At 49.1% G+C, this 13,343-nt stretch overlaps 1 protein-coding gene across 1 annotated transcript in view; it reads right to left on the reverse strand.

Moving 5' to 3' along the window:
* COL27A1 (collagen type XXVII alpha 1 chain) overlaps nt 1-12,758 on the reverse strand; it is a 145,185-nt gene extending 132,427 nt beyond the window's left edge. Inside the window, exons 1-2 of the mRNA XM_018074444.2 lie at nt 12,171-12,758; nt 4,123-4,193 (exon numbers count right to left, since the gene is read on the reverse strand). Of these exons, the coding sequence (XP_017929933.1) occupies nt 4,123-4,193; nt 12,171-12,226 (127 nt within the window). The 5' untranslated portion in view covers nt 12,227-12,758. The remainder of the gene's footprint in view (nt 1-4,122; nt 4,194-12,170) is intronic.
* Nucleotides 12,759-13,343: the final 585 nt, after the last annotated feature.

Genomic DNA, 13,343 nt, shown 5'->3' on the forward strand with positions numbered 1-13,343 from the left:
AGGGGATTGAGTGCACCCTCAGGCAGTTTGTGTATGACACCAAGTTGGGTGGGAGTGTTCATCTGCTGGAGGGTAGGAAGGCTCTGCAAAGGGACCTGGACAGGCTGGATCAATGGGTCAAGGCCAGTTCTGAGGTTCTCACTCTCTACAACTCTCTGACAGGAGGATGGAGCTAGGTGGGAGTCAGGCTCTTCTCTCAAGTAAAAAAGCAATAGGATGACATGAAATGACCTCAGGTGCACTGGGGGTGGGGGGAAGTGGGATGTGTCAGGTTGGATATTAGGAAAGATTTCTTCACCAAAAGGATTGGAACAAGCTGCCCAGGGAAGTGGTGGAATCACTGTCCCTGGAAGTGTTCAAAAAACGTGTGGATGTGGCAGCTGGGGACACAGTTTAGTGGTGGGCTTGGGCAGGGCTGTTTTAACAGCTGGACTTGATGATCTTAAAGGTCTCCCAGCCCAAATGATCCTATGATGAAGGTAAGGTGATTGTGATTACCATGACACTACCACCGTTGAAAATTAGCTAGGATAACTGTGTTCCTTTCCCTCTTCCCTGCCCAAATGCAATCCCCATTACTCCTGGACCAGCTAAATTTCAGTGTTCTTTGGGGAAGCCAGTCTGGGCTGTATAACCCTGATGTTGCCAGGTAAGAATTTAACACTCAGAAACGTGGTGGTGCCAATCATGGGATGGGAGCTTTGCTATATTAAAAGGAAAAGTAAATCAGAGGTTATCCAAAGAAAAAAAATTGAGCTCATTCTCTAAAAGGGCCTCAGTATTTGGCTGCTTTCACCCTTAACTATTAAATGTTCATCACAAAACACAATATTCAGAGAACTGGCACTTAAAAGAGAACCTTGGTGTTGGCCAGAAGGGCTGTAGACTCAAGCAGTCTGAGGCCTGTAATGTTGCTGGCCAGGAAGGGAAGAGAATGATGAGAAAACCTTTGTTCCTTGACTTTGGCAAAAGCCTTGGCCATTTTTGTATGTAAGAACGAGTCGATCAATATTTACTTTGTCTGAGTTCAGCTTTATTCCTACCTGACTTTTTTAAAGCAGCTTGACTCATTTTCTAGCAGACACTACCCTGGAGAGGGTGCGTCAGATGTGGAAGAGGATGGAAGTTTTCCCACTCTGTGCAGAGGAGATAATTTACTGCACAGGCATGTGCAAGTGTTAATGACAGTACTTCTCCCATCCTATGAAATCCTTGCTTTTCTTCCATTTTGCCCAACAGGGCTGTCCCTCAGCGTGGCCCTTCCCTCTCTGCACTGAATGGAGGAATCACAGCAGTGTCTTTGTACTGGACAATTTCCAGAGCCCATGAAATAGCAAAGGCCAAAGCCTGGCTTTAGTGAAGTCAAGTGGGACTCTTGCCACAGACTTCAAAGGCATCAGGATTTATCCCCAAGGAAATAAATTTACCACTTAAACTAGGAGCTAGACTCCAGCTTCCAATTTCTACGTGTATTTTTAGGTTCTCTCCCAGAGACAGACAGTGGTTGTCTCTGCTAGAGATGCTGGACACTCCAGGAGTTACTCATTTGGTAGCTGCTCTGCAAAGACCTAAGGATGTTTCCCTGCTCAGAGGATGTCTCTGCCGTTTGCAATCCCAATCCAACTGCCTCGTTAGCAACTGCATCCAGCAGTGCTTAAGGGAAAAAAAAGCACAACCCAAACAACTCCTCTCCCTCAAAACCCACTAAGGTGGAGCCAAATTCTGGATGCCTACGCAAAATCCGACCGAAAGAGACCTCATGCAGGACACGTATGTGGACTTTCCAGCCCCAGGTCCAGGCACAGAGCTCAGGATTCCTGTGCACCCAGCCCATCTGCCTCTCCATCCCATGCTGACTGCCCAGGGCTGGTGGGGCACATCCCCTGGGATGACAGGATGTCATCAACTAACATAAAATGCAAGGTAATTTTGACTTCCTTAAGCAGCTCCAAGTTCAGCAGAGCATTTTTTCCCCTTCAGATTTTTTTTCTCTGTGGATTTTTCCATCAAAACACATTACTTAAAAAAAACAAACAACAAACCAACAAAAACATTCACTTAGAGCTGCCTGGCCTCCAGGTGTCTCAGAATCAGGAGCAACATTCCAGTAGCAACATTTGAGCAACTGGGAAAAACTTCTCTAGCAGGCTCTGTGCGTGAAGTGAGATGTTCAGAGATTCCTGAACAACCACACGATTGTCTCTGAAAGAGGGGATAAAATATTTTATTGTTCTCCTTCCCTTCTCTTTCTTTCTCTCCTCCCTTTCCCCCCACAAAAAACTTCATAAGAAAAACAAGCCAAAAGGCAGGAGAGAAATAACTTGCAGCTTCCCAGATTCCAACAGCCAAGATGTGATGCCCACAGCTAAAATTGGGTTGAAAAAATGCTGCATTTCCAAAAGTTACTGCCCAGACCCTTAGTCACAGCACAGCAGATGAACTCACTAAGCTCATGATCTTTCAGATTTGTAACACTTATGGAAAGATCATCCTCGGCATTCCCTGATTTTCCAATGTGCAGGAAGACCCCTAAACTTTAGAGTAATAACTACAATATTTTTCAAAAGGCCATGGCATTGGCTTCATTTCACTCTCACACTGACCTACGAACAAGCTCTTACTGCCTGTAAATCTGATGTTTGAAAATCCTGGATGATAACACAGCCTCAAGTCACCAGTGTTTCCTTACTTCCCTGGAAGTGTTCATTTTCTGGTACCCAGAAGGGAATCCTCTCTCTTATTGTTTGGAAGGCAAGCAAGCTTTTTAAAATTCTTTTATCACAGACAATATCTCAGAAGGGAGTTATCTTCTACACTAGGGTAAACACAGTCATGATGAAATGAAAGAGTTTGCTTTAGATGTATGGTAACAATCAAAAAACATGGTACCATCCCATAATTACGATGGGAGCAGAACGATGGATAGAGATGAATCTAAACAGCATATTATAACCTACTTGAAAAGAGAGATGCCAAGACACAGTATTTGTTCTGCCTTTTTATGAGCTGACATAAAACTTGCTCTGAAAACTGCTTGACTAAGTAATTCAGCCAGATGTTCACCTCTTTTGCATGGAGGCAGAATTTGGAAAATATTACATTTTTCAAAATTGCTGATGGCAGGGATCTATTCCCCCCCTGTAAAAAGTGCTCCACGGGCTGGCTGACAGGCTGAGCATTGACCAACTTTCTATTTTTCCTTCATGTTTTGGAGACTGAGAGGAGAGTCCTAGAGCCTGCTAGACCACTTAGTGTTGTCTGCAGATTGCAGGGGAAGCTGTTCAGTTCCAGCAAATACCCGTGTAAAACATCCATGTGGAAGAGGTGTTGCTATTTTGAGAAGGCTCCTTTAAAAACAGATATTGTAGAAATGTTCAGCTCCCACTATCAACTACAAAAAAAATGAATTAATTTTGTGGGTGTTGACTCTGAAGCTTTTCATCCCTCTTCCTGTGGGGTCACTGATTATTGTGTCCCAATTTTGTCCTACCCCCAGCAGCACTAGGGAGGTGGTGTTTGGGGAAGGGATGTAAAGACAGGGTGAAGGTGTGTGATCACTCCTCTATAGAATATTCCCCTACATCACAGGGACTGAACCAGGTATAGTAATTCTATTATCAATCAACCTTGTGGGATTTTTTTCTTCCTTAAATTTGCTTTTCCTGTCAGAACTGACATCATTTCTGTATGCATAACACCCTGTGTGCTGGCAGGGGCATGCCTGGGGTGCCTTCAAGTCAAGGAGAAATCCGCCTGCCAGAGATGTTTAATTCCATAATGCTGCAGCCTCAAGGGGCACTTTCTAAAAGCAGTTAAGTCTTGGAAAGTGCAGGTAAATGCCAGTGACATTTTAGACACAAATGGCTTCGTTCCCACAGGTTCTACCAGACAGACAGGCACTCTGAAAATCCTGTGGGGCACGTAATCACCTGTAAAAACCCTGGTTCTTTTGCCAGCTGTTAACTGCATCACCCATATCATCAGTACTGCAACCACCAGCAAAAAATGCATCTACCTCTGCACTGGGCTGAGACATTGTTAAATGATGGCCCTACACCAGTACCAAAGCACTTGGCTTTTACTTTGGTTGAAAGAGGAGAGGAAAAAAAACGTGTAATTTACCTTCAGGATTTCCCTGTGTGAGTCCCAGGAACCAGGTAAAACATAATACAGTCCAGAGAAAGCAGAATCCCCTAAAATTGGAAAAGAAATAAAAATAGTGAGTTTCTACAACATGAGTAACAAAACCAATTCCCCTTGTTAAGGGTCTTCTCCTTGATCCCAAGTCTAGCGAGGGCAGTGGCAGCATCCACGTCTCCAGGAAGTGGATTCCAACTGAGATCTCATTTTGCTGCTTTAGAGTCATCTAAAGCACACTGAATTCATTGGAAGGTTTTCCCACTGGCATTGGGGGCTGCTGATCCATCCTTGAACAAGGAGCAGCCCAGTGTTTTGAGATACAGGGTCATCAGTGCTTGGTCAGCCACCCCTTAACTACTGCTTCCTTTTGGCACTCACCCCATCCAGGACAGACCCTCAGAAATGCAAGAAAACAGAGAAATAATTCAAAACTTGAGGGTCAAAAGACATGCCAGGAGTGCATGATCAGGTCTGTGAGGACAGGGGTGGAAGGTGGGCTGACATGCAGTGCTGTGTCACCTGCATCTCAGCAAACAAATTCTGAGTCCTAATGCTTCCATGCATGCTTAAAAATATTCTAAACATGCAGCATCCTACATGGATCTATTCCTCATTTTACACTCAGAATGCAAAGATAGGGGCAGCTTCTAACCACTCAGCACCCTGTGCTGAGCCCACTAATGATCTTCTCATGAGCCTGGTATGGTAGGAAAGTTTAGAAAGTGTGAGATCTGAAGGCTTCCAAGCCCATGCTCTCCCAGACCCTTTCATGCCTGAGAGGGAATTGGACAAACCTCTCTGTTAGCTCAGCTTTAAGCCTTCAAGTGCCATTGAAAACAGCAGCAGAGAGAAAAACTTTTACCAGAAAGGTAGCTAAGGCCCCCCCTTCTCCTTCCCCCATCAGCTTCTTTGATTTGTAGCCAGCTAACAAACATCGGAAACTCCTTGGTTAGGCTCACTTAAAGCTGTCAGTGGAAAGTTTGAAGACTGAATTCCCTCATCTTCTAGAGATGGTATTTCACAGCTTCATCAGCGAAGGCTGCTGGAAGAAGAGACAGAAATGTAAACTACAGGAAGCCCTCAGCCAGAAGACAGCAGCGTGGGACATCCCCAGGTCGTTCGTCACTTCAGCCAGGCCAGTGTGAACACTGGGCTGTGCAAAGCCAAAGGGCAGCCTGCTCCTCCCTCCAGACCTGACACACAAATCATGTATCAAGTGGGATTACGGACCACTCTGCTCCTGCCATCAAGCCTCAGCTTTAGCACAAGAAAGCATCCTCTGAGATAATGTATTACCCTGGGCCAGATCCTCTCAGTGCAGGAGACCCTTTCCCTGTGGGGAAACCTGGCCTTGAATGTAAAAATCCATCCAGGAATCCAGCCACTAACTAATACTTTAAGGCTTGAAGGGATAAAATACTGGAGCGGCCCCTCATCGACTGGGAAACAAATGAGATGAAGCAATCCACGTCCTCCTTTGCAGTTTCCATCACCCTGACACTGGACCGTGCATTTCAGGGGCTCTGGGGCTGCTTTGTTTTATGAAGGAATAACAGCTTGGAACAGCCAAATCCCAGTATTCTTTGGCATGTCCTATAGCTGGCCGTATGCTGACCAGGAAACCCTCACCATGTTCGAGAGATCTCCAGCTGGGGAGAGACCTGATTGTTTTCTGACCATGTCACCCCTTGGAACACAACTGTTGGGCTGAAGACACTGAGGAGTCCAAGGAGTGCTGCTGTCCAGGTTCCTTCAGGGGAGGGAGGAAGGATGATTCTTCAAGGACACCTCTAGCAGCCTTTTTATGACTTAAAGGAGGCTACAACCCGCTTCACAAGAAAAACTGCATTTCTGTGTTCACCTCCATAGGAGCGGTGGAGTTTTAAGATGGACACAATTCCACCTGTGCAAGGAGCAAAGACCTCACAGAGTGTCATCAGCTGGGCTCAGCTGCCCCATGAGAACAGGAGATGAGGGGAATGGGGTGAATGTAAGGGCAGCAGCAGTGCCAGGTGTTAAGAACCTGTTTTCTGGTGAGGATCAGATTTACACAGCTATGTACAACCACTGCTGCACACAAACACGCCGAAATGAAGTCCATTTTTTTTTTTTTTGGAGGGGTACCTTTGCAATCCAAATTCGCTTCCAAAATCCACACTGATCAACACGACGAGGGGAACAAGTCTTGGGGGAAAATCCAGCACGTAATTTCATTCCAGTGACACTGACTGGGGCTATAAAGGAGATGAATGCAGGGTGTGGGATCCAGCTGGCCCCAGCCCTGCTCCTGGACCCCTCGCTCGGCCAACACTGTAAGAGCTGAGAGCGGGGCCCAGTGCCAAAGCACTGAAGAAAAACACTTTGGCAAAATTTACCAACTTAATGGAAAAAGCAAAAGCAGCTTCCAAATGGCAGCCCTGTGAGTGATGGGGCTGTTAATTATCCCGGGATTTTTAATGCAGGCTCTTTTTCCGTCACGGCTCAGCAGTGACAGGGCTGTACAAGCAGCTTGAGGAGCAATAGTAAAGGAAGATTTTTCTCCTTATATAGAGCTATCAAACCCACCTTGCCTTTATCTCAGCTTCTTCCCACAAGCAGCAATTTCCACTGAGATTCTCTTAAGAGGTACCACTAAAGACATTTATTTATTTTACTGCACAGGGCCCATGAATACCAGAATGAGGGTCCTGGGGCTGTTCAGTCTGGAGAAGAGATGGCTCAAGAGAGAATTTATAGCACATTTCAATGCCTAAAATGGCTCCAAGAGAGATGGAAAGTGACTTTGGACAAGGGCATGGAGTGACAGAACAAAGAGGGATGGCTTTAAGCTAAAGAGGGCACATTTAGATGAGATACTGAGAAGAATTTCTTTACTGTGAGGGTGGGGAGGCCCTGGCACAGGTTGCCCAGAGAAGCTGTGGCTGCCCCATCCCTGGAAGTGGTCAAGGCCAGGTTGGACAAGAGTTGGAGCAACCTGGTCTAGTGCAAGGTGTCTCTGCCCATGGCAGGGGGTGGAAAAGATGAACATTAAGGTCCCTTCCAACCCAGACCATTATGTGATTCTATGACCCCACTGCTACAGTCACTGGGTGAAGAACTGCCCGACAGCACACATGATATAAGCTCACAAGAACCCTAAAAGTTTTCCAGCACAAACTCTCTTTATAGCAAACTGAAGCTTCTGAGTACAGCTTAATTTTGCTTCACTACTTCTGGCAAACTCCTGTGGATCAGTCCACAGGAACCAGCCTGTGCCAAAAGTGCAAGGTAAAATACAACAGAAAGGGAAAGAGAAGCAAAAAGACTGGTAATAACCCTTATGGGTTCTCACCTGACAACCAGCATAAAGCACTACACTGAACTAAGAACAAGAGTAACAAAAGACCTTTCAAGGTAGACTTGGTCAAAAATGATCCTAAAAAAAAGTGCAAGTTTGACAAATCTGAAACAACCTGTAAAACAATTGTGATCAGCTAAGTTTCCACTCCATTATGCCTAGAATTGGTTGGAACAGTTTCAGGGTTTTTTTTAAATTAAAAGATTTGCCCTGCCTTAAGAGCAGAAGTCTAAATGATTTTGACATCTTGTTTGCTTAGATGATGGGTTGAAGCTGAAGGAAGTGTTACAAGGGCCCACAGCAGCATTTAGTTTTCTTATTTTGTTTTCTCCCTCATTTACAGTGGGGAAATGGCTTTGAAATTGCAAACATTATTGCAGGGTGGAAAAACAATTTCCCTTCACTTTCCTCCATTCAGGTGTATTTTTTTTTCCTGTCCAAAAGACCACAAAGCCAGCTGGATGCTGAAATTGCTTTTCAAGAAAAGCAAACCTACATTTCTAGCTGTAGATCAGACAGTGTATCCTAATACAAGAAAACATATGTGTGGCTTAAGATCCTTTGCATGTGACTGGAGGTGATATTTTATAAGACTCCCAAGCAGTTTTGATAGAGAACAGGAAACAAGTCACAACCTACATACGGAGGCTTTAAGTTGTACCATGCATCAATTCCACTTCCAGCTTTTTAGGGTAGGAATCTTATTTTGTAACATCCTCTGCAGACCAGATTTCTTCTCCCTTTTTGGGGCTTCTGGAAATGGTGGTATTTCTCCTCTCACCCTCAATTTCTGGCAAGAGCAATGGAAGCACACAACTATGTGGATGTCCCTGTATCGACCCTGCTTTGTCCTTTGCTGGGCCTTTTGTGCAATATAAACCAGGTATTGATTTAACACCTCCAGGAAAACATTTTGTCTGGTGTACACAGGCACTGCTGCAAAACCCTACATATATTTGCTGCCTGATATTTGCTCTTCTGGCACCTATAGCTCCTCTTAGGACATCTCCAGAAGGGACATGCAGACCTGCAGTACCCACAAGGTGGAGATGAAGCACCAGCACGGTCAGTGTGACCTCCTGCAGACACCTCACACCTTGTTCTCTCAAGGGTTCACACTGATCTCTGCAGATAGAGGGCTGATAGGTTCCAAACAGCAGGTCCTTGTCCTCCTAGTTGGAACTGGAGCTTGTGTAATCATTGCACAAAGCTGCCCCAGAGCTACCAGCTCCTGCTGGTGACAGCCCACTTCCTCACCTGGTAGATGCCAGACTGACATGGCTGTGATGACTCAAAGACCCAGCAACTCTACAGCAGCGAATCTTTCCTGGCAGCCCTCCCCTTGGTCTCCCCTGTGTGTCTGGGATATTGACTTTGCTGCTGTGTGAAGTGACAACACTCAGTCCTGGCCCTCGCCTTTGTGTTCTCCAGCAACTGGAGCCCTCCACAAACAGAAGTGCTAAGCGTGATCTGTCATCTAACTCCTTTTTTGTCCTTCCAACAAATGCCTTTGCATTCCTTCATTTTCTGAATGGGGTTTGGCAGAGCCGTATAGAATTCCCCATTGTCTCCATTTGCACTTCAGTAAGCGTCCATCATTTCTACTTATGCCCCCGACAAATTGCCAAAGAAAAGGAAGGGAAAAAACCCCACAAGCTCTGTGTCTGTCCCTGATTTCTGACAACCCCCTCATCACCAGACCTGGGCAACCCCCAGTCAGTAACAACCTCCATGAATAGCATTTTCAAGCAGGACAGATTTTAACTCCTCAAACCATCAGAGAAAGAGGATGAAGTTGGAGCTTTGCCTTATTAAAGGGTGTGCTTGGAGAGACACATCGAGGCAGCAGGAGTGGGGGCACCTGGACACAGGACCTCAGCTGGAACCCTGGCTGTGACACTACCCTTCCCTCCTTGGACACAGCTCCAGGAGCCATGCAATTGCCTCCTCTGTACCCCCAGGCACCCCTCTGTACCCAGCACACACATAATTATTCAGCCTATTGCTGAATTTGTCCAGCAGTACCATAATTTGTCCCCAGACCACCTGCCTGGCTTGCGTGCAATGCTCTTTTCCTCTTAAAACAGGGCTCATGGCTCCTTCTCCAGCCCTTTTGGACCTTCCCAGGGGCTGACCCACCTTGGTGGTGCCAGGTGGGTGCTGTACCCCCACGTGTGCAGCTTTCTCACTCCACACATGGATGGAGCATCAAGCCTCCTGCACGGCCAGCATGTGACACTGGAGTGGAAGGGGCCAAAGAGTCACAACCACAGTGGAACAGCACCAGTGCTATGGTCTGGACACGTGCTTGATGCAGAGCTGAATGCAAACTCACCTCCTGTGGCTTAGAGAGACTGTGCTCACCAAAAATGCACCAGCAGAAATGACCAAGGGGGCATGTTAAGCTTGAAGAGCCTGTAAAACTTTGTGTCCTTCTGGTTTTACAAGCTCTGGCAGCTTGAGCCAGGACAAGGCTTCAAAAGCACGCTCTGCAAGGGCTGCTCCTTCCCTGGTGAGCCAGCTCTCCCACTCCCATCCACGGGTCTCCTGCACATCCAGCAGCTCCTCAGCCCTGCTCCAGAGGATGCTGCAGGAGTGCTGGTATGAGCAGGACCCCCCAGTGCCACGTGGAAAAGCACCAGAACATTCCCATCACAAGCTGCCTGCAGGCAGCACAGCCCTCACCCAACCACGAGTAAGGCTCGGCAGCACAAGCGTGGCCCGGCGAGCCCAGGCACACACCAGCTCCGGGCTCACGGGACCCTCTCCAAGCCAAATGGCCTCAGTGGGACCATCCAGCTGCGGGGATGGTGGGATGCACAGCGCTCTGCCAAACAAATCAGAAGCCAGCACCGAAAATCCCTTCGGGAGATGATGTGAAGGGCAGCAAGCGACCTCTGCTGAGGAGTGACCGGAGCAGCACGCGGGAGGGACAGGCCAGGGGAGACCCTGGAACAAAAGGCGCTCATATTCCAAGGCACCAGGGCAGACCAACGCCAGATTTCCCAAGGCACTGCAGCACTCAAACCCCGTGCAGCCGTGCTGTGATAGCCTGGGATGCCCCGACGCAGCAGCAGACACAGACCTCCGACAGGCAGGCAGGCAGGCAGCCAGCCACGCTGCCTTCTCCTGGCTCCCTCCTTCCCAAACCTGTCCTCAGCTGGGTCCGATTTGCCCTGGGACTCGAGTAGGATCTGGGATAGGATCTCCCTGTCCTCATCTGTAGCGTGATCTCGGTCACCTCCCTGCACCGGGCTGAGCAGCTGGTGCTCTGTCAGCGGCCGAGCATCGTGCCAAGTGTCTCCCCAGCACCGGGGCCCGTCCCCTCGCTGTGGCCACGCTGCTCGTGGTCTTTCAAAGGAACCTTTATCTCTGTTCCCCTTTAGACTTCTCCCTTTCTGACATCAGCCACCCTCACACCGTCCCAGGCGGTTCACCCCGACCGTATCCAGCGACAAAAAGGTGTAACTGGGAGACGCTGCAGTTTCCAGCATCTCCAGACACGCCACAGCCACGTCTGCGCAAAAAAATCCACAACACAACAAAACCCACCCTAAAGCACTGCAATTCAGTCCTTCTGAGTATATAAACACACAGAAAACTTGTCAAGGAGAGCGGTTGCAGCCCCTGGGAAGGGGTCTGGGCTCTCCGTGTAACTCCACACACAGTGTGAGCCTCCAAAGGGAACTGCACATTCATCCATCTCCCGGCTCTACAAAAGGGGCGGGAGCGGGGTGACCCCGGGGGCGGAAGGGGGGGTTATGCCCCCGAATCCCCTCGCCCCGTTCCCCCTCTTTCCCCCCATCTCCCAGTCCAGCCGAGCAGAGGGATCCTGTACACAAGTTTTTCAAACTGCCAGGCAGAAGAATCCCAGCCTTTCCAAGGGAGTGTCGGTAAATCATCAGTACATCCGACAACGCAGCCAGCGGGATTAACCCTTTGCTGGTCCCCAGGAAAATAACAACAACAATAACAACAACGCATTTAAGAATGAAAATAGTAAAAACTGGTCCCAGCTGTGGGAGAAAGGGGACGGGCAGGGTGCATGCTGGAATTTTTTCATACACACACGGATGGACAGGAAGCAGCATTTTGTGTGTGCCGAGCACATGAAGAGCTGCCACCGCGCACCTCCGCCGTGTCTCAGCCCTCCCGGGTTCTCCCACCTCCCGCAGGACCACGGCGGCGAGATCCAGGTACCCGAGTCCCCACGGCCCCGCGGGACAGGGTGAGGAGCAGCATCCCCTGCTCCCAGGAGGGGCTGGGGAACCCCCCCGCCGTGCCCGAGCAGCATGAGGGGTGCGAGGGGCAGCGAATCGCCCGCTCCTGCATCTCGCGTGGGGGCTACACCGGCGTCCGCCCCCCGGAGCAGCTCCAGGGCTGGGAGCCCCTTTCCCCGGTGCGTGGGAATTGGGGGGCGGGGGGGCTCCTCCTGGCCGTCCCGGCCCCAATCCCCGCTCTCACCCCTTCCCGCACACCCCAGCCCCATTCCCCCCTCTCCCGCTCCGCAGCGTGGCCTCCCTGCTCCCAGCCCATTCTCCTCTCCAGCCCAGGAGTTTTCACATCATCCCCTGGCAGAGGAATGTCTTCCCCCACCCCATTCCCAGCTCCCGGGATCCCGCGGCTCCCCGGCACCCCCAGCCCGCCCGGGATGCCCTTCCCCAGCGCCGGGAGAAGCGGAGTTTGTACTCACCCCCTGCCTGCCGCTGTAGCTCTGAGTCTGGAGACCGGCTCTGATTCCGGCTCCATCACGTTTAGTGCATTGTCTCTTTCGGGCAATTTTTGCGGCAATCCATCAGAAATCGGGGGACAGGCCGGTTTGTGGGTACATCCTTCCCAGGAGCTCGGCTCTCTGCCTCGCTAAGGGGCTCAGCTGTGTCACAGACACCCCTGGCCCGGACGGCTCACTCCTTCCTCCTTCTCTTCTGGGTCCTTTTGCTTACACAGATCTTTTAATCCCATTTAACTCCCTCTCGGCAGACTGCAATTACCTTGGGAAAAAGGAGAGAGAACACAAAGTACACGCTAGGAAGCCAGGCTGGCCCATGGTCGCTGGATTTCTTGCCTCCCTCTTTTTTTTCCCCTCTCCTTAATAATAGTACAATTTCTGTGATCTCTGATTCCCAAAGTCCTTGATTTCAAGTGTTTTTTTTCTTAGCTGTTACTTTTTTCCCCGTTGTTTGGTTGGTGGTTGTAATTATTATTTTTATTTGTAGTGCAGATGTGCCTCCCACCCCCCCAAGGATCTCTCCTCTGGACTTAGAGAGAAGAGGAAAAGGCAGATTTGAAGAAATGAAAATTATTTAAGGATGTCCTTACTGCCTCTCTCTGCTGCCCTCCTCTGTAATACCGAAGCACTTACAAAAAATAATACAAAATAAATAAATAATTTTAAAAAAGGGGGGGTGGGGGAGAAAGAAACTCTTTTGGCCAGAAGAGCTGCTGGGAAGGAACCAAAGACCCTTTTCTGGCTCCAGGGAGGGAAGCACAGACCCTCCTCTGGGGAAGCTGCTTATGGAATTGGCTGCTCACCTGCACTCACCTGCCCAGGGCCATGAGCCCCAAACTGGCCTCAACACACCTTATAAGGTACCTGACAGCTTTTCCCTTGGGGTCAGTGCTTGGTGGAGGCAGTTGGGAGCCTGTAGATGGGGCTCAGGGTTGGAAGAAAAAAGCCCCCCCATGCTTCTATTTCCCTCTTTGCCCTGCTCTGTTTCCCCAGGGCATCTGCAGAGCCCCCCTCCTCCCAGCACCAGAGGATGGAATCTGCAGCCAGGAGGGCAGGGAGAGGGGAATAAGTTTTCTTATGTGAGGTCCATCGGTACAAGTGAGATCTCAAGTCCACTTGGCCAGCTCTGCCAGGAGA

This window comes from Manacus vitellinus, unplaced genomic scaffold (assembly GCF_001715985.3).
Source record: "Manacus vitellinus isolate BGI_N305 unplaced genomic scaffold, ASM171598v3 scaffold_27_pilon, whole genome shotgun sequence".
In the NCBI taxonomy this organism is placed as follows: domain Eukaryota; kingdom Metazoa; phylum Chordata; class Aves; order Passeriformes; family Pipridae; genus Manacus; species Manacus vitellinus.